This window comes from Thalassophryne amazonica, chromosome 1, assembly GCF_902500255.1.
Source record: "Thalassophryne amazonica chromosome 1, fThaAma1.1, whole genome shotgun sequence".
Classification (NCBI taxonomy): domain Eukaryota; kingdom Metazoa; phylum Chordata; class Actinopteri; order Batrachoidiformes; family Batrachoididae; genus Thalassophryne; species Thalassophryne amazonica.
This window is the reverse complement of record NC_047103.1, coordinates 165,007,062-165,027,226: the sequence shown is the minus strand read 5'-3', so window position 1 is coordinate 165,027,226 and position 20,165 is coordinate 165,007,062. Positions and strand designations below refer to the sequence as shown.

The following is a 20,165-nucleotide window of genomic DNA, read 5'->3' as shown; positions in this document are numbered from 1 at the left end:
CAACCCACGCCTTACAGTCTGCTGACAGACCCCCCGATTCATATAGCCACCACCCCTCTTCCCAACATAGGGCCTAGTTCGCCAGTCACCATGCATAGTTTCACCACAGTAAGCTTCAAATGTGTCCCTACTGTAACCACATCAGGTCTCATCAGTGTTGCGGTGAAGCCTGTGTCAACAAGAGCTATGCATGGAGCCCCCAGCAGGGTGATAGGAACATGAAAAAATCTCTGACATGAGTCCATCCCACCACCCTCCACAATTCAGCAGTGTCTTCTGCTTTTGGGAGAAGTGGAGCCTTGTTTCCTGGTCTGTGTTGCTGGACTCCATCTCGTGGAGACAAGGCATAATGGGACACAGGGTCAGGGGTCTGCGTCCTTCCTTATACACAGACCCTGGGGCGTTTCCCTGAGCACCGGCCTACTTGAGCCAGTCTGGCGACACACCCAACACACAGGGGGGCCCTGGCAAGGATGGTTCATGTTGTGCAGTGATTGCAGTGCCACAGTGTGGATTAATTCAGTCAACTCAGCAGCCCATGTTGGCTTCTCTTGAGCTGGACACTTGTGTGTTGCCGTTCTGGGCTGTCCCCAACATGGACTCTCTCTACAGTCCCTTCCTCTCCAAGGCCAGTTCCAGTGCCTCCTGCAGAGTGCAGGGGTGTGCCAGTTGAGTCTGTATGGACAGCTCTCTTGGGGTTATGGCACAGATGAATTGGTTCCTGGCTAACTCGCTTTGCACTTCAGCAGGCATGTGGGTGTATGCCAGGGGTGGGCAACTTGTTCCAGAAGGGGCCAAGAGGGTGCAGGTTTTCTTTGCAGCCACTGACTCCACCAGGTGATTTCACTGATTAACTGATTCCATCTGCTCAAAGTGATATTAATCAGTGAAATCACCTGGTGGAGTCAGTGGCTGCAAAGAAAACCTGCACCCTCTTGGCCCTTTCTGGAACAAGTTGCCCACCCCTGGTGTATGCTCTCCATGCCAGGGTTTCAATGTCAATAGCCAATGGACGGAGTGGCTTTCCGGACTGTCTCTGCCTGTCTGACAGCTCTGAACGCAGAACACAAGACTGACTCCATTGTACAAAACACCTCTGTAGGGTCCCAACTAAAGCCCTGTAGTTGTCTCTTTCGGCTGGGCTAAGGAGCAGCAAGAATGTTAAAGCATCATCTGTAAGACACAGAGCCAGCTGGAGTGCTTCACTGTCGTCTGACCAGCCTGCAGGTGCCAACAATTCAAATTGTGCGTGGAAGGCCTCCCAGTCCATCCAACCGGAGTATTTCAGCATTTTCACTTGGACTTGGTTACACTGGGTGCCGCCATGTTTGTTTACATCTGGCCCGGTGTCACTTTTGGTGGGCTTTCTCGTGCCTGTGCATTCCACCGCCACACTCAACGAGTCAAAGCCGGCGTCAGCAGGTAGCCCCCTGGCAGTTCGTCTCAGGCAGGGCACGTGCTCTGAAGAATGGCCAAGCTCTGTGTCACACCCTGATGCACCCTCATAAACACTGTCCATCACCTCATCTTTGACTCTCGGACAAGCTTCGGCTTTCCCCCGCCAAGTCGCCATAGTGTCTGCAGGCTGTTAAGGCAAGTTAGCCGGGACCGAGCTAGCCGCGGCTAACCGCCATCAGCAAGTGAAGCTCTGGTGGTTTACTTCTGACACCAGTGTAACACTCGTCACAATGTTGAAAAGATGATGAGGAGTTTCAGCAGACGGCTCTTTATTCTGCAGTGAAATAATGGTTACTATCGGCCGTAACCACGCCAACAACACAGCAACGCTCACAGCTCAATCAGTCAATCAATCAATCAACATTTATTTATAAAGCGCTTTACAGCACCGACTGGTGTCCAAAGTGCTTAACATTAAAAACACAAATTTACAAAAATAAAACACATATAAAATAAAATTTTAAAACAACACATAAAAAGAACATAAAAATAACAGAACATGTCACCTCCCCACTAAGTGTTAAAAGCCAGTTTAAATAAATAAGACTTTAACTTAGATTTAAAAAGTGCTAGGTCAGGAATAGTACGTAACTCAAGAGGTAGCTCATTCCACAGTCTGGGGCCAGCTACCGTGAAAGCATGATCACCCCAGCGTTTATATCTTGCCCTTGGAACATCTAAGTAAAGCTGGCCAGACGCCCTTAATGTCCTACTGTAGGTGCGCAAAGTTAAAATTTCAGACAAGTAGGGAGGTGCAAGGTCATAAATAGCTTTAAAAACAAACATTAAAATTTTAAAATCAATTCTAAAATGAACTGGAATCCAGTGGAGTGAGTACAGGACGGGTGTAATATGCTCATGTCTAAAAGTGTTTGTTAAAAGATGAGCAGCAGCATTCTGCACCAATTGGAGACATGCAAGAGACGACTGATTAATGCCCGAATAAAGTGCATTACAATAATCAAGTCTGGAGCTGATGAAAGCATGAATGGCCGTCTCAAGATCACGTCTACTGAGAAAATGCTTTATTTTAGCCAAAAGGCGAAGTTGGAAAAAACTAGCTTTGACAACAGAATTTATCTGTTGATCGAACCTCAAACAGCTGTTAAATATCACTCCCAAATTCTTGACAGCTGGTTTTACATAGTTAGCCAAAGCACCAAAATTTGGTGTTACCACATTTGGTATGCCAGAGCGCTCAAACACCATGATCTCAGTTTTACCATCATTCAGGTAAAGGAAGTTTTGGGACAGCCACTGCTTTACATCACGAATACAATTAAATAATGATGACAAAGCATCACTCCCATTAGTCCTCACCGGCAGATAGATTTTCAGATCATCTGCATAACAATGAAAGGACAGGTTGTGCTGGGTTATAACTGACCCTAATGGCAGAATGTACAAAGAAAATAGAATCGGCCCAAGGACAGAACCCTGCGGCACTCCACAAGACAGATGAACATTTGATGAGGAGAGGTCCCCAATCATGACAGAAAAGCTCCTTTCAGCCAGATATGATCTAAACCACTTAAGTGCAGTACCATGAATGCCAATAAAATGTTCTAACCGAGAGACAAGTACTGTGTGATCCATAGTATCAAAGGCTGCTGTGAGGTCCAACAGAACCAGCACAGCAGGATTCCCTGCATCCACCGACACAGTGATGTCATTATGAACTTTTAAAAGTGCTGACTCCGTGCTGTGTCGCGATCTAAACCCAGATTGGAATTTTTCAAGGAATGAGATTGTCTTCTAAAAATGATTGTAACTGTAAAAAGACAACCTTTTCTAAAACCTTAGATAGAAATGGCAGATGTCAGGTCTAAAATTGGATAAAACTGATGAGTCCAGGTGAGGTTTTTTAAGAAGAGGTCAAACCACAGCATGTTTAAAAGCAGCTGGAACAGACCCTGACCTAAGACAAGCATTGATAAAAGTTAGGAGACCCGCCCCAACAGTATTAAAAACCTCCTTCAGCACCTTAGCTGGAACAACATCTGAAGGACAACTTGTAGGTTTTATGTGTTTTACAACATCAGCGAGAGATGCTAAAGAAATGGGCTCAGACTGCTCGAGCACAGCAGAATGTGCACGAGGAGCAGACAACTCAATATTACAGCTCTGATCAGCGTTCTGTCTGACTGATGAAACCTTGTCAATAAAAAACTGAAGAAACTCCTCACAGGTTGTGGTTGTAGCATCCATCAAAACAGAGGTGTGTGCATTTACAACTGAGTTCAGCTTAGAACAACTCACCGGTCTTTTTTTATTCCACTCTCTCTACTTCCCCTCCCTCCTTCGATGCACCAGACAGCCAATAAACACAGAGAACACGGAACAGATAAAATATTTTAACGCGAACCTTATTGCAAGGTCGCTACAATATTTTTATACCACTCTTAATCAAAGGTTTGGGTTGGGGATGGGGGGATATATATGATGTTTTGTCATTACCTATAAGATGACATGGTGTGGTTGTGTGAAACATTCACATATATCATTGGATTTATTACAACCAATAGGAAGTATTTTTCCTTAAATATTGAATACTCAGTGACATAATAACACAGGCCAAACCAGAAGTCTTCCACTAATTTTATATGCATTGCGCCCTTACGTGGTGAAACATTGCATCATGAGTAATGACAAAACACTCAACAGTAATCACCCTGTCTGTCCTTCTGTTAGATTTATTTGTGTGTTTATATATGCTTTTGTTATTTTGTTTTCTTTGCTGTTTGTTTCGGTATTACGTAATTACTTTACTTAAACGGTTATATTCTTAGCTTGGTATAATTTTAGTCTGTTATTTGTCTAAATGTGCATGTCAAACTGGGTTGAACCAGTTTTTTCCACTTAGAACAAAGAGATTCAAGTTACAGTATGAATTATAATGTGTCCCGTTATCGCGTGGGTTATAGAGAGGGGGCTGGACCTCCCTCTAATGCCCACGGGGACCAATAAGGGAAGGATTTTGTGAAATAAGGTCCGCCTTTGTCACACCCATGTGGTGCTTTATAAAACTGTTTTAGTCCATTGTTCAGGGTTCTGATCAGATGGATCTCCTGTGAGAGATACGTTCTTCAGAACCCAGGCCTGTTTTTCAGTGTGACCTTGAATAAATATAAAATTAAATTGAGAAATAGTTTGACTTTGTACTTTGTAAGGGACAGTATTAACATGTCTGTCTGTCTATAAGGACAGCTCCTCCAAAACTGGGTGGTAGTTTTCAATGTAATGTCACACAGTCTTAGTACACCTTTAGAAAACCAAGATTTAGAACCAAAGTAAAGGAACGGAGTATTGCAGTAAATGGGGTAAAATTATGGAACAGTCTCAACAAAGAAATTAAAGAATTAAGGTCGCTTAAATTATTTTAAAAACGTATTAAACTAGATGTATTAAGTAAGTATGAAACTATGAAATAAGTCAGTGGGTTGTAAGGAAGTCAAAAAGGTAATTTGTTAATAATGTTTAAAATGTTTTAAGTTTAAAAATGTAACCTGTCAGAGATGTAATCTGCTAAATAATGGTCATAATTATGAAATAAGTCAGTGGTATGTGACAAGTTAAAGAAATACAATCTGTTAAATAATGTTGAATAATGACACTGGATATTGAAAGATTGTATTGTAAAAAGGGGCAGAAAATATAAGACTTCTCTCTGCTCCTTTTCATTCTGGTAACTGAGATGCTTTATTTCTGCTTTTCTGTTTTTTTTTTCTTTTAAATGAATGAAATAAATATTGAAAGAAAAAAGAAGAAAGAAAGAAAGAAAGAAAGAAAGAAAGAAAGAAAGAAAGAAAGAAAGAAAGAAAGAAAGAAAGAAAGAAAGAAAGAAAGAAAGAAATATCAAGCAACTGGAGACAAAATTATACTCCCTGTCTAATTTTGTCTCCAGTCAGCTTGTCTATCTGTGTGCATTGGAAGTCACAGCACTTAGACGTGTCCTTCAGTGGTAAAGTCATCACGAGAAGAACGTGAAGTATCATGCTAATGCACGCCCAAATTGTCCTTGGAGGCTCAATACCCTTCCTTCCACTTTTCTCTGCTTCTGTGTCCCTCCGTCGTCATCCTCCTCCTCCTGCTGCCATCTCCCCTTCTTTTCTTCATCCACCTCAGTGAGCTGAATCCTTCCTTCCTTACTCACTCATCCATTCTGTACACTTGCCAATCCGAAGCTTTGCCCATTACATCGCTGCTCAATCAGTGACTTTACAGCTGAGCACTGACACATTTTACACCCAACTTCAAGTTTCACTGAAATTTGAGGTACTTACACGTAATTACATTTGTCACAATTGGCAAGCTACTGAACCGATGAGTGCTTTAATTCCGAAAGCGCACAGGGCACCTGGTTTACTTTTGGCTTGTGGTGTGTGGGTCTTATTCTTGTGTGTGCGTGTGTCTCAAGTTCGCCTCCTTCTGGAGGTGGGGTGCCATGTCCTTTCTGACACCGCGTACATGTCTGTGCTGGCCTGATGTCAATCAACTTGTGCCCCGCCTCTTTTCTCTTGCAGAGAACGGCAGTGCAGGTGAGAGGTCCAGGAGGGCGAAAAAAAGAAACATCGGTAGATACACTTGATCAATAATCAATAACAGTCAATGATAGTAGCAATAAGATGAATATACTCACCTGATCAGACCCTTCCCTTGGCACCGCTTCCATTTCTGCACCCCTCACTCTGTTCAAAAGTGACAAAACTCGCCTGCAACTCCAAAATTTAGCCTTATGTGATTGAATCTAGTATGTATCATCTGACTGGACCAAGAGAATAAGCCCCATGTTTTTTTTATAGCAGGCCTTAGTCACTTGCATGTATTCCTTGATTCCTACCCAGAATCCTTTTCAGTTTGCTCCTCTATCCCCCACCCCACCCCACCCATGCTTATGATTTTGTGCCTTTTCTTTGCCCCCTCACCTTTCATTCCCTGATGTTCGGGCTTCACTGTTTTATACTCAGTCTGATAAAGTGTCAGTAAATGTTCTGCCTCACTAACTAAATCACCTCCTGTGTGATCCGTGGTCTCTCCTGCCTCCCTGTTGCTTCCAGACAAGGCTGGTTTTGGGAATAACTTCGCTACTGGGGACAACAAGTCGTTGGCCCAGAATATGGAGGCAGTGGTGGTGGGCTGCATGTTCAAGTCCCTGATCACTCGCTGTGCCTCGACCACACACGAGTTACACAGCTCAGAGAATCTGGTGAGAAATTTGTAAAATTATGTCCATCTGTTTCTTTCTTTCTGTATTTGTTTTTCATGTTCCTTAATAGTTGGTCCTACCAGGAACTGGAAAAGTAAATTATACGTGCACAGGCCTGGTAGCATTTTTTTTCCTCTCTTCTTTTGTTTAAATCAAGTTTAAATGCACTTTTTTTTCTTTAAATGCACTTTTCGTCAAATTAAAAACACATATTAAACAATCTTTGTCTTCGTTTTCATACACACTCAAACACTTAAAGATAAATAAAGACTAAACTACCAAAAATCTGCCATTGTTGAAGAAACGTACGTTTCCAGAACAGCATCTTATGCAACTTTAATGGACAAGGAACTGTTTATTTTGGATAATGTTACTGACACTTTTGGTTCCTTTCATAGCCTGGATAACTTCAAAAACTGTAAGGATGCCGTTATTGGCCTAAAATCCATTTGAGCAAGATTTTGGTAAATTTTGCTTCTCGTGATTTCTGTTAATACAATTTTACATACAAACTGTGTCCGTCGAACGATAACGTCAGTGAAGCAGCTCCTCAGATGAACGTGAGATCACCACATAAAGTGCTGCTGGTTTGGCTAACCACACACTTTCTTGCCAGGGTTTTGTGTGTGTGTGAGCACACGCATGTGTGTGTGCATATGTCCTTCTCCTGTCCAAACGTCATCTCAGAATTGAGCCAATTTTGGCACATATATACTTTGCCATATGAAGAGTGACATAGACTATTGACGTCCCAATGGAACTCACTGTGTCATCTTCCAGCTACACCAGAACATCATCGAATTAGCCATTTCCTGCAGTCCGTACAAAGGTGACGTCATCGTCCTCCTCCCTTGAATATCGATAATTCCATCAGATCTACCTTTCCTGTTCAGCGGGGTTCACTTTCCTGTCAAGCCGTGCTTTACCATGACCATCAACAAGGCTCAGGGACAGACTCTCAAATGCATTGCCGTGGATCTCTCAGCCTTCTTTTTCACATGGCATGTTCATGAACTGGAACCCCTGAGAACATCTCCCTCTTCAAACCAAATGTACAGGCAAGAAATGTGGTGAACCATGAGGTGGTCTCTTTTTGAGGCAGCTTTAGTGGTGCCCTATAAGTTCTCTGGAATCTGGAATAGATGGGAGGTGAGACCTTTGTTGGTGAAGATGAAGTTTTCATTTCAGTCTCTAAATAAAACCCACCTTAGAGTGGGTAATCAGCTCCTATATATATTAAAGCTCTTGACAAAATTCTATTGTTCCTGCATTAATATCGCAATATCGCCACCAGGTGGTGATATTGCTCTATTTCAAGATCCTTGGGACATGAAAAAGGTATAAAGAACTGGGATTATATGTCATGGCTGATGATGGTGAACAAATTAATATGTTTAATATGTTAGTTGTTTTTTTGTTTTTTGTTTGTTTTTTTTAGTATCTGCACAGTCTTAAGTGAATATTTAGCCTTTCAATAATTCTGCATTAATTTGTGTGTTATGGTCAGTGAGGATGTAATCATTGGCATTACGAGCAAACTGTACTTGCATTCCTATTTATTTTAACTTATTTTTTGTGTGAAATTACTAAATTGACAGCAGCCTAAGTTTACATTATTAAAGTGCTGACAGAATCAGAATACACTTTTGCTTGGGGCTAGGTTAATGAGCTAACTCAGTCACTCTTTGAATAATAAGGTAACAATCTGAGGGAACTATATGTCACAAAATTACGTAGATTTGGTTTTGCAACAATTGTACTCTGGTAAAGTCAGATTACAAAAATTGGAATATTTGACCTCCGCTTCTTTAGACACTATTTATTTCTGACTCAGATTTCATTAATGATTAGATTTTTGTTATAAACAAATGTGTTGCTGTGTTTGTGATTTTATTTTTTATTATTCATTTGGTTTTGTTTCAAAATACATTTTCTGATAATCGAGCACAACACATTTTTGAGTTAGCTAGACAAATTGTTGTAGTTGGCTTATTGAGCTGCTGTGAGGCTACACGATTTGGCAACTACTGCTGTTGCCACTCCAGTAATAAATGAGATGGATATATTTGTACTGACTGCACTGATTTTCCTTTAACACTTTGAGTGTTGTTAAAAAAATCAATGGCAGTAATTTGTTACAGTTCCTCAGTTTATATGGAATACATTCTCCCATAATGCATGAAGAATTTTCCATATTCTGCAGAATTCAAAACAAACAAACCCTGTGCATCCTCTCCAAGCGTAGCTAGAGCAGTGATGTCACGCGTCCACTCTGTGCCGCCTTCAGCCTGGAAGGGCTGCTGAGTGTTGGCAGGAGATGACACACTTTCAAAGCAGGCTTGATTATGGCACGACATCAGAGGCCACCCACTCACAAGCTGGAGCTGGTGGCAAGATCGGCTCTGACCGTGCACTCATGCATAATCAGTAATTTACAAGTACTTCAAGTGCTCACTGTCATCTGTCTTCTCACACATCTTTCACTCTCACTTGTTTGTTGGTTTGTCTTTTTAAGGGTCTGTACTGTGACATCCGTCAGCTGGTGCAATTCATTAAGGAGGCCCATGGCAACGTGTTTCGCAGGGTGGCGCTGAGCGCGCTCCTGGACAGTGCCGAGAAAGTCACGACAACTAAGAAACCCGAGGAGAGGGAGGAGCCCAAACTGCCTGGACCCAAGAGGTACCAAATGTTGTCTGATCTTGTTGAATTGTCCTTGAACAATCAGGATAAACTCCCGTCTCTCGAAGCAGTAATCGAGTATTTTTCATCCAATCACAGTTCTTGGATACAGGTTTTTAGCTGAAGCATTTATTCTCTATACCCACTTACTCCAATTAAGGGCAACAAGTGGTGCTGGAGCAGTCATAAGGTGTGAGGCAGGTTACGCCCTGGGCAGGACGCCAGTCTGCCGCAGGGCCACATACAGACAGACAAATACATTCACAACTACGGTCAGTTTAAAGTGTCCAGTTCATCTAACCTGTCTGTCTTTGGAAGTGGGAGGAAACCAGAGCACCCAGAAGGAACCCACGCAAACACGGAGAGAAACTCCAGGCTCAGGTGGGAAGTGATCCCACAACCTTCTTGCTGTAAGACAGCAGTGCTAATCACTAAACCACGTAATCATTGTTACTTGCTGCTCCTGTCCTGTGCATCAACAGCATTTCTTGTATATTTGTTTTGTGAATTGTTCTGTAATTTGTGTCTGTATCATGGCCCAAGCAGAGGGTCACCCCTTTGAGTCTGGTCTGCTTGAGGTTTCTTCCTCAGAGGGGGTTTTTCCTTACTACTGCTGCTCTGGGGGTTAGTAAAGTTCGACCTTACTTGTATGAAGCGCCTTGAGACAACTCTGTTGTGATTTGGTGCTATATAAATGAAAATAAATTGAAATTGAATTATTTATTATTATTGTCTGTTTATGTATTTCCTCAACACATTTTGTTGAGCTTTTCCATTTCTGTACTTAAGTCTATTCTTTAAAATTTTTTCTGCTTGTATTCTCATTAAGTGTGTCTTTGTGATGTTTATAGCTGGTTATTTTATTTATTTCTATACTTCAGGGTGGAATCGCTTTCTCTCAGGCTACTTTTTTAGTTCTCTTTGTCATTATTAATATTTTGTAAGCCTAAATTTGTTTATTTTATTTCTGTGCATGCCTGTTTTCCTTTTTTCTTTTTTTGAGGACCACAATGTAAATAAGCATCCATATCAGAAGCTTTCTTGTGTTATCCACAGCAGTACGTTTTTGTATTTTTATGTAATTTTATTGCGGAATAAACTAAAATCAAATCAAAGAACTACAGCGATTAGGATGGAAGCTGTTTCCTGACATTCTTTGTGCGTGTTTATCTGCCATTCTCACATTTCTCAATTTCATCATACCACAATAAGAAAAAAAAAAGGACACATTCTAACCACTAGGAGCAGGGGGCAGCCACAGTCTGGCATCTGGGTACCAACTCCAGTTGTAAAGATGCTTCCCTGGTCAGGAGCAAACCTTAATAAGTATGATTTTGACCTGGAGGAAACCCACACTGACACAGGGAGAACATGCAAAGTCCACACAGAAAGGGCCAGACGGGAAGTGATCCTACGACCTTCTTGCTGCAAGGCAACAGTGCTAACCACTAATCCAGCATGCCGCCAAAAGTACCTGTAGTCCTGGGCATGTAGCTCCATCTTCACGAGCTGTGTTAATGTTGCACTCAAATCTCATTGTAATGCAAATTACAATGACAATAAAGGCGATTCTGATTCTGATTCTGAGTCTAATACACCCGAACGTACTGACTGTATTACACAGCACAGATCAGTTTCCCAGATCATGTGTCTACAGAGGGAATCAAACACAGGTCTACCTTTTTCCCCACTGAGCCAACTGATTTGACAAAAACACAAAATCTTGTTGGGCAAATGTCAATTTGTTTGGTGGGCTCATGGGCTATTGAAATTCCTGTGTGTGTCTATAGGGCGGCGGGGGGGTCGTCAGCCACATTAAGCCCCCCTGGAGTTGTCTGTGAGACATGGTAATTTGCTGGTAGCGATGATGAGGGTCAAATTCAGTGCAGGTGTGGATCAGGTTGCTCGAGCACTCTCTGTGTGTGTGTGCAGGTCAGAGGTGGGCGTGTCCGGGGAAAAAGGTCAGGTGTCAAATGCCGCAGATGAGTGTCGCAGCTACATCTCCAGTCGACCCCCGCAGACCCCAGAACAGTGAGTCCCAGAATCCTACAGGTCCTACATTAAAATGTTTTTTTGTTTGTTTGTTTTTTAATCCTTGCATTGAATCACTGCATCTGCAGTGAAGAACCGGTCCCGGGTACTCTGCTGGGCCGGAAGGACTTTTGGAGGAAGATGTTCAAATCGCAGAGCGCAGCCAGTGACACCAGCAGCCAATCAGAACAGGACACCTCAGAGTGCACCACCGCCCACTCAGGCACCACCACTGAACGGCGATCCCGCTCACGATCCCGACGCATTTCCCTCCGCAAGAAACTGAAACTTCCAATAGGTAGGGGGCGCTGTAATCTAGTGCTTTCTTTCAATATCGTTAATTTGCCAGTTTGTACCAGTGTGTAAGTCTAACCTGTTAAAAATTGCATCGTGAAGAGGAAAAACCCGTATATGAATTGCACTGGAGTATAAGTCGGACCTTTCTTTCTGTATCATTAGTTCTTGAATTTGTTTGATTGTTTTTTTGTATTGTTGTCATCTTTTTATATTATTAGAGGTTTTTTGTTTAGTGCTTTGATTCCTGGGGAAGTCATTATTCTTATGATCAAACAAATGTGTGATTTTTCGGTATATAAATTGTACCAGAGTATAAGTAGCAGGACCTCCCTAACTATAAAAAATATGCACGACTTATAGTCCAGAAAATAAGGTACTTTGGATGAAACACCTCCAAGAGTCCAGTGGATGTTTGGAGTTTTTGTTTTGTTTGTTTGTTTGTTTGTTTGTTTGTTTTGTACTTTTTTAATAAAGGATCTACAGTTATTTCTGTAAATAGTCAAACAATGACAAAATATATATATATTTTTAGCTGTCAGCATAAGTTGAAAGTAAATAAAGACAGCCATCTTTAATGTGAGAGTAATCACATTCAAGCAAGGTCAACGAATGGTGTTAGAATTACCGCACATTGTGTATTTAGTTCCTCATTTTTAAGCGACCAGAAATACTTGCACTTGAATGTGGGGCTGTTTCATGAGTGTATTATCGTCTCATTAATTCAGCCAATAAGTGGAATTGGTTTCAAGCGTAACATTCAGGAACTCAGGTGCGTAAATTTTGCCTTAAGGAGATTTGTGAGGGATTCTATGGGGATACTAAAGAATTTTTTTTAGTCTTTTGCAGGTGCATGGGCTGTGGGGGTGTTCAGCCTTTCTTAGATATATAAGAGAGGGAAGGAGGACTAGTTTAAGGCAAGTAATTTTTGTTGCCAAACATGCTTTTAGTGTCTATAGTGCCCCCATACTGTTGCAGTTTAACTGACATGAACGTCTGCACTATCAGCAATATTGGAAATGAAAGTTGACCTGCTGCCTTGAATATACAAGATAAGTCAACTTGAAGACTCCGTTTGTTTTATCTCAGAAATGAAAGTTGGAATAGTCCATTTGTTTTACCACATAGCATCTATATCTTAGTTGGAATTCTGAGATATGACCGTTCTGCAGTGTATGACTATTTCTTTATGTCTACGACTCAACAGTCATTTAAAGAACTTTTTTTTTCTCAAGGTGCAATCTCCCCATCTAAATAAATTTTTCTTTTTCTTTCCTTGTTTTTAAAACTTCCAAACCAAGTACAGAAAACAAGTACAGATCTGTGTTAAATAGTCAACACAAGAAATTACTGTAAGTTTAAGTTTGTAAGACTTACACCGTTTGAGATGAAAACCCAAAACTTGTCAGAGGTCTTTGAGTCAAAAAGATGTAATACACTGTATTATTACATGGCTACGACGCTACGCGCGCTTTGATCAGCTGATTTCCGGTTTGATATTTTCCCATATCAGACTATTACAGTGACAATTGGTCCGGATCGCATATTACGTTCGTTACAAACCAGAAAGCTAAAAACATAATTAGAAAAACCAAGTCGGACATTACCATACGCCATAAATATCTAAATAGCATCGGAAAAAAACACACACACACAGTTTGAAAGCTTACCAGCTAACCTGACCATCTATTAAGAGGTGAAGAAAGTGAACAGGTCTGACTATGAGCACAAAACCATCAGCAGCTTTCATATTCATGTGATACCGTAAGTTTGGCATGTGTGCGATGTTCTGTTTGTGAGTTAATGCAGTCAGTGTTAACTGCCAGTAGATTATTGTTAATGGTAAACAGTTGACCATTTCTCTTTCATTTCACATATATTTTTTTCATCACCTCTATTTTTTTATCAAATAATTTCTTCCATCCTTGAGGACATTTTCCTGAAATGGTAAATACTAGTTTTAGGTTGGAAATAATGAAAAGAAAAATATTTGCTGTAACCAGTAACTGTTAAGGCACCTTGACACTTGCACAAATTTGATCCGCACACTGCCGCGCAATTCGTTGTGCCAATGCGTCCCGCTTGATGCCATGCTTGTCCTCCTTGACGCCACGTTATGCAAAATAATCATTTTGCAGCCGATGACGCATTTGCTTTCAGAACTTGGCTGATGAAACCATTCTCTCATCACTCCCAGAATCACAAGAAATTATCTACAGCTGCAGGTTATGTTGTGCGTGTTTTGCAGTGGGGAACACATTTGGAATCTTGTCTTATGAGTTAGATAATGTATCTGTAAAGTTATGTTTATTATAGTTGTAACATCTTGTCATAATTTTAATTTCAGGTTCAGATGCCCTGCGCGCAACGACACACAATGACATGCAGTGTTTTCGAATAGTTTGTGCAATGTTCATCACTAGTTCACGAAATTAATGAGTGCCAGATGTTTTTAACATTTCAAAATTTTCTTTGCGCACTGGCACGTAGCTGCCTACAGTTTATGCACACTTTGCAACAGTTTACGACGGGTTTACTCAATGGCACGTCAGATTATGTGCCAGTGCGGCGATCAAATTTGTGCAGTGTCAAGGTGCCTTCAGTTGGATCTTGTTAATAGGTAAATAGTTCAAAACAGCTTGATCTTATTATTTGCTTTCAACTGTCAGCTGAAATAACAAAACCTTGTCAGTGTCCAGCTGTGTCTTCTGCCTTCATGGGGGCCACAAGAAGGGCCAGGCCTTTTGTGCAAGGGACAGTTTCCCTCTCCTCTTTGCTGTTCCCTGGATCCACCTGTGTTATTGCACAAGTTATTAAAATAGAAACGTGTAACCAAACTTTGATGGCGACAAAGTTTCCATGTGTATTTTTTTACTCTGTGCTCAAGTCATTAAAATAGAAACGTGTAACCAAACTTTGATGGCGACAAAGTTTCCATGTGTATTTTTTTACTCTGTGCTCATACCTCTTTGCTGTACTCATAAGACTGGGATTCACTAACGTGTTTTGTTTGTCTGTCATTGGAACACATTCTCCCACAAGGCCAAGTCACTTCATCTCTTTGGTCTGTTGTTTTTTTGTGTGCTGTAGCATGCCGTGGGACTGTCCGCCTGCCACTCACTCTCTCTGTCCTACGTATGTGCACGTGGAATCATCTCCATGTTTGCTCTGTGTTCCGTGTTTCTGACCTGGTTCAACTTGTTTTGTGCAAATTATTCCTTCTTTTGTTGTCTAAGTAGAGGATCACATTAGATCATAACTGAGACGACAATCATTTTTGGTATTTTTTGCTCCACCTGATTTCTGTCAGAACATAACCAAAACCAAAAAGAACATCAGTAAAGGTGCCTTCACACATAACACAATTGAAACCAACTGGCGCACAAAGGAGGAATTTCTTGCCACTTGTGAAAAATCTGAGCCACGTCAAACACCTCGTACAGCTGTTGCCACAACCATTTGCGCACACCAGTGGCTGAAAGACAGCAAGTGCCCTGCGAGTGCCCATTCGACCCCCCCCCCTCTCGGCAGGTATCGGCCAAATTCCAGGTGCCACACATGAACACCCAACACCGCTCGCTGGGGCTGTTCACACTCCCGGCATGGGAGTAGAGTGCAGATGACCACATTCGAGCTGTCTGTGAAAATTGTCTAAGTGCTACACAAGTGCTTCCCCTCCAACACATGTGGTGTGCTAGTGTGTCGGCTCCCCACTCAACACATGTGGCATGTATGTGTATCGTGTGTATTGTTTGCTCAATAAGAGAGATTAAATATTATAATTTGTGGTGTATTTTATGGTGTGTGGTTTTTATTTCTTTTCCCCCACAGCAGTGGTGCGATGTGGTGTCACACGCTCCAGCTGCTCACACTGTGCTCATGCACGCGTACGAGCATGCATGAAACCATCACCCTGGTATCGTGCACGACTGTCCGACTGTGTGTCCCTCCCGACAGCGGGTGGATTGTTTCACGGTTCTCCATTTTGTCATTTGTTTGCGGATCTTCAGCCGATTTCTGCTTCTTTCACCCAACTTTGTTTTATGTGTGAAGGGGCCTTAAGGCTTAGTTGCAATTTTTGATTCTCCCCCCCAAAAATTTTTTTTCACAGGTTACATCCAACTTTTTCACCAAATTGTTGCAATTCAGATCATTACTAACCTCTTAATTTTAATTGCTAAAATGATTCTTACTATAAGGATTTTTTAATTACATATAACCTATATAATGTTTTGGTATCTACTAGGTAACAGTACTCATGAGCATGAAGACAGTAAAGGTTATGGTAATCTGACATTTGACCCCAATAACTTCTTGACTTTTGCCTACATGCACACAGCAAGTGTAGTGAAACAAACATTTTTTTTGTTGAACAATTCTACTGTTCAACCAGTAGACAAAAACACAACCTTGAACGTCTTTGATGGTGGTATAAATATATCTGCAAGTACCACTCAACCGGTGTCTTTAATTAAATTATCTAGTAAAAAAAAAAAAAACACACCCAGATTTGTCAATTTTTTTTCCTTTTGATTATTTCTAAGTGAGAATCAGTTTTTGTTCAAATACCCTGAATGTCATATCTGTCAGTGACCTTGTGTTTTTTCATATCTCTGTCAAACCCCTGTGAGTGTGCACGTGGAACGCAGTGTGTGTGCACGATGTGGCTTTGCACTTTTCTTTGTTCTTAACTTTGACTTTCAGTTTTTCATCTTTCTGTTTCCAGGTAACTGGTTAAAACGCTCATCTCTGTCGGGTCTGACCGATGGCGTCGAGGACCTGCTGGACATCAGCTCAGTCGATCGACTCTCTTTCATACGACAGAGTTCAAAGGTCAGGAGATTGGGAGCACTGCCTGCACACTGCCACTGGACAAATGATGAGAGTGATAACTTTTTATGAATGCTAACCCTTGTTTAACCTCCTGAAACATATTACTTAAAATAATAGAGCAAACCGAGATTTCTGACATCTGCCAATCCACCTCCAAAATTCAGTGGAGTCTTCCATGCCCTAATATCTCTCTGTGGTGAAAATTTAATCAAAATCCATGCAATAGTTTGGACATAATCCTGCTAACAGACAGACAAATAAATAAATAAATATCTAAACGCAGACGATTTTATTACGTCCTTGGCAGACGTAACAAGAACAAGAAATTGTCACAGTGAAATGGTCTATGCTGTCTGACACACACTCAAACAATGTCAAGGTTACCTCCTGTCTGCTTTACGGTTGTCATCTACTCTAGGAAAGAGGATCAAAACCAAAAGCCTCTCGCAGTTATTGCTAGAACATCTGTTGGTGTCAGGGGCGGCTGGAGTGAGGTATTCCAGTCCTGACCTGGCATTAAAGTCAGTAAATGTTCCCAGCTACTCATTTTCATTCATTGATTTATTAATTCATTCCGAGCAAATCATCACAAGAGGAAAATACATACATGTATCCAATACATATGTACAGTCAAATCAAATCAAATCAGTTTTATTTATATAGCGCCAAATCACAACAAACAAGGCGCTTTATATTGTAAGGCAAAAGCCATACAGTAATTACAGAAAAACAGTCAAAACGACCCCCTGTGAGCAAGCACTTGGCGACAGTGGGAAGGAAAAACTCCCTTTTAACAGGAAGAAACCTCCAGCAGAACCAGGCTCAGGGAGGGGCAGTCTTCTGCTGGGACTGGTTGGGGCTGAGGGAGAGAACCAGGAAAAAGACATGCTGTGGAGGGGAGCAGAGATCAATCACTAATGATTAAATGCAGAGTGGTGCATACAGAGCAAAAAGAGAAACACTCAGTGCATTATGGGAACCCCCCAGCAGTCTAAGTCAAAACCTTATAAGTAAGAAGAAGAATTTTAAATTCTATTCTAGAATTAACAGGAAGCCAATGAAGAGAGGCCAATATGGGTGAGATATGCTCTCTCCTTCTAGTCCCCGTCAGTACTCTAGCTGCAGCATTTTGAATTAACTGAAGGCTTTTTAGGGAACTTTTAGGACAACCTGATAATAATGAATTACAATAGTCCAGCCTAGAGGAAATAAATGCATGAATTAGTTTTTCAGCATCACTCTGAGACAAGACCTTTCTAATTTTAGAGATATTGCGCAAATGCAAAAAAGCAGTCCTACATATTTGCTTAATATGTGCATTGTGTTGTGTGGGCCGCCAGAAGAGGAGGTACTGCTGGCCCACCACCAGAGGGCGCCCTGTCTGGAGTGCGGGCTCCAGGCACCAGAGGGCGCAGCCGCCTCACAGGAGCAGCCAGGGTGACAGCTGTCACGCATCACCTGCAACAGCTGTTACCAATCATCTGATCGGCAGGAGTATATCAGCAGGATGACGTCTCCACCTCTTTGCCGAGATATCGTTTCTACCTGGAAGGTAACATTCTCAGCTGACTGTGTTTATGACAGGAATATCTGTTGCTTGTGTGTGTTTGGACAGCAGATAATCTGTTTCTTTTTTCAACGAGAGGTGGAGGTAGTTTTCCTGCCGTGTGGATTGCTGGGTGCAAACGCGCCCACATTTAATTGTTTGTTGTTCCTCGCCAGCAGTACCAGGTCCGACACGCGGAGGCAGTGGCCACCTGGGAGTTCGGGATTTGGCGGCTCCAGTATTCCCGGGGTCTGGTGGCGGAGGAAATCGTTCTGCTTTGGACAGATGTCTCCTATCTTTGAGCCTGCCCACACGACATCTTTATGAATTGACTTTTTGACCATTGTTGTAATCTGTTGTATTTGTTGTGCGCATTCACAACAGTAAAGTGTTGTTATTTGACCTACTCCATTGTCCGTTCATTTGCGCCCCCTGTTGTGGGTCCGTGTACCTACACTTTCCCAACAGGATATCTCGGCCATCGTCATGGACCCCGAGGGGCGTCAACCGGCTGTTGAACGGCCAATGGAAGAGCAGGGCGCACAGGCGTCTGCAGGAGGAATGATCGGTGAGTTGCAGCGAATCCTCACCGCTTTTACGGCTCGGTTGGATCTAATGACCGAGCAGAACGTCCTCCTTAACCGCAGGGTGGAGGCTCTCGCCGCGCAGGTGGAGGTGCGCCCTCAGGGCGCTGCTGCGGCTCTCCCTCCTGTCGATCCTGTGCGCAACAGTGACGTTCCACAGGTCGTTCAACGACCCCTCCCACCTTCCCCTGAAGCATACATAAGCCCTCCAGAGCCGTGCGGGGGTTGTGTGGAGACGTGCGCGGACTTTCTTATGCAGTGTTCGCTCGTCTTCGCACAACGTCCCGTCATGTACGCGACTGATGCTAGTAAGATAGCTTATGTAATTAATCTGCTTCGCGGCAAGGCACGCGCTTGGGCTACAGCGCTCTGGGAGCAAAATTCACGGCTCCTTCTGACATATGATGGGTTTGTGAGGGAGTTCAGAACAGTGTTCGATCACCCAAATAGAGGAGAGACTGCTTCAGCCGTGCTGCTGTCAATGAGACAGGGGCGCCGGAGCGCAGCTGCTTATGCAGTCGACTTCCGCATCGCAGCTGCAAGGTCCGGCTGGAATAACACTGCCCTCCGCGCCGCCTTCGTAAACGGACTGTCGTTGGTCCTGAAGGAGCTCCTGGTGGCCAAGGACGAACCGCGGGATTTAGACGGGCTTATTGATCTCGTTACACGATTAGACAATCGGTTAGAAGAACGCCGTCGGGAACGAGACGAAGGGCGTGGCCGGGCACGCGCCGTCCCTCTCCCTTCCGGTTCCGACCGAGTTCCGCCCTCCCCACGCTCCACGGCCTCTACGCTCCGTGTGGTGACAGCTCCCCCTGTTGACGAAGCTATGGACACGAGCAGGGCCAAATTTAGGGCACCAGATAGACAGAGGAGGCTGGCCCGCGGAGCGTGCTTTGTTTGTGGCTCAATAGAGCATCAAGTAAGGGACTGCCCCGAGCGGTTAAAACATCAACGCCCGCCCCTAGACACTGGGTTAGGGGTGGGCCAAAACATTCACGTGGGACATACCCATATTGCCACACGACTCCCAGTGACAATCCTTTATGAGGATTTAACCCTGAAGGCCCCAGCACTGGTGGACACGGGCTCTGAAGGGAATCTGTTAGACAGCAGATGGGCCAGGGAGATAGGGCTCCCTCTGGTGGCACTTACCTCGCCTGTGCAGGTGCGGGCACTAGATGGCTCCCTACTCCCACCAATCACACATAAGACACCACCAGTAACTCTGGTGGTGTCAGGAAATCACCGGGAGGAGATTGAGTTTTTTGTGACTCCTACTACCTGCCGTGTGATTTTAGGGTTCCCCTGGATGTTAAAACACAATCCCCGGATTGATTGGCCATCCGGGGTAGTGGTTCAGTGGAGCGAGACCTGCCATCGGGTATGTTTAGGTTCCTCGGTTCCTCCCGGTTCCCAGGCTAAGGAGGAGGTCAGAGTCCCGCCCAATCTGGGGACGGTGCCGGTGGAGTACCATGACCTTGTAGATGTGTTCAGTAAGGATCTGGCGCTCACCCTTCCCCCCCACCGTCCG

The 20,165-nt window shown here is 43.0% G+C and overlaps 1 protein-coding gene across 15 annotated transcripts in view; it reads left to right on the top strand.

Annotated features, from left to right (window-relative positions):
• The window catches only part of LOC117517476 (protein unc-80 homolog), a 162,615-nt gene that overhangs the window by 36,409 nt on the left and 106,041 nt on the right, over positions 1 to 20,165 (top strand). For 10 of the 15 annotated variants that reach the window (XM_034178522.1, XM_034178542.1, XM_034178528.1 and 7 more), the window contains exons 16-21: positions 5,982 to 6,032; positions 6,516 to 6,664; positions 9,180 to 9,343; positions 11,276 to 11,374; positions 11,464 to 11,672; positions 16,395 to 16,501. In XM_034178522.1, the coding sequence (XP_034034413.1) occupies positions 5,982 to 6,032; positions 6,516 to 6,664; positions 9,180 to 9,343; positions 11,276 to 11,374; positions 11,464 to 11,672; positions 16,395 to 16,501 (779 nt within the window). The remainder of the gene's footprint in view (positions 1 to 5,981; positions 6,033 to 6,515; positions 6,665 to 9,179; positions 9,344 to 11,275; positions 11,375 to 11,463; positions 11,673 to 16,394; positions 16,502 to 20,165) is intronic. The other 5 variants (XM_034178607.1, XM_034178599.1, XM_034178615.1 and 2 more) reach the window with 2 other exon arrangements.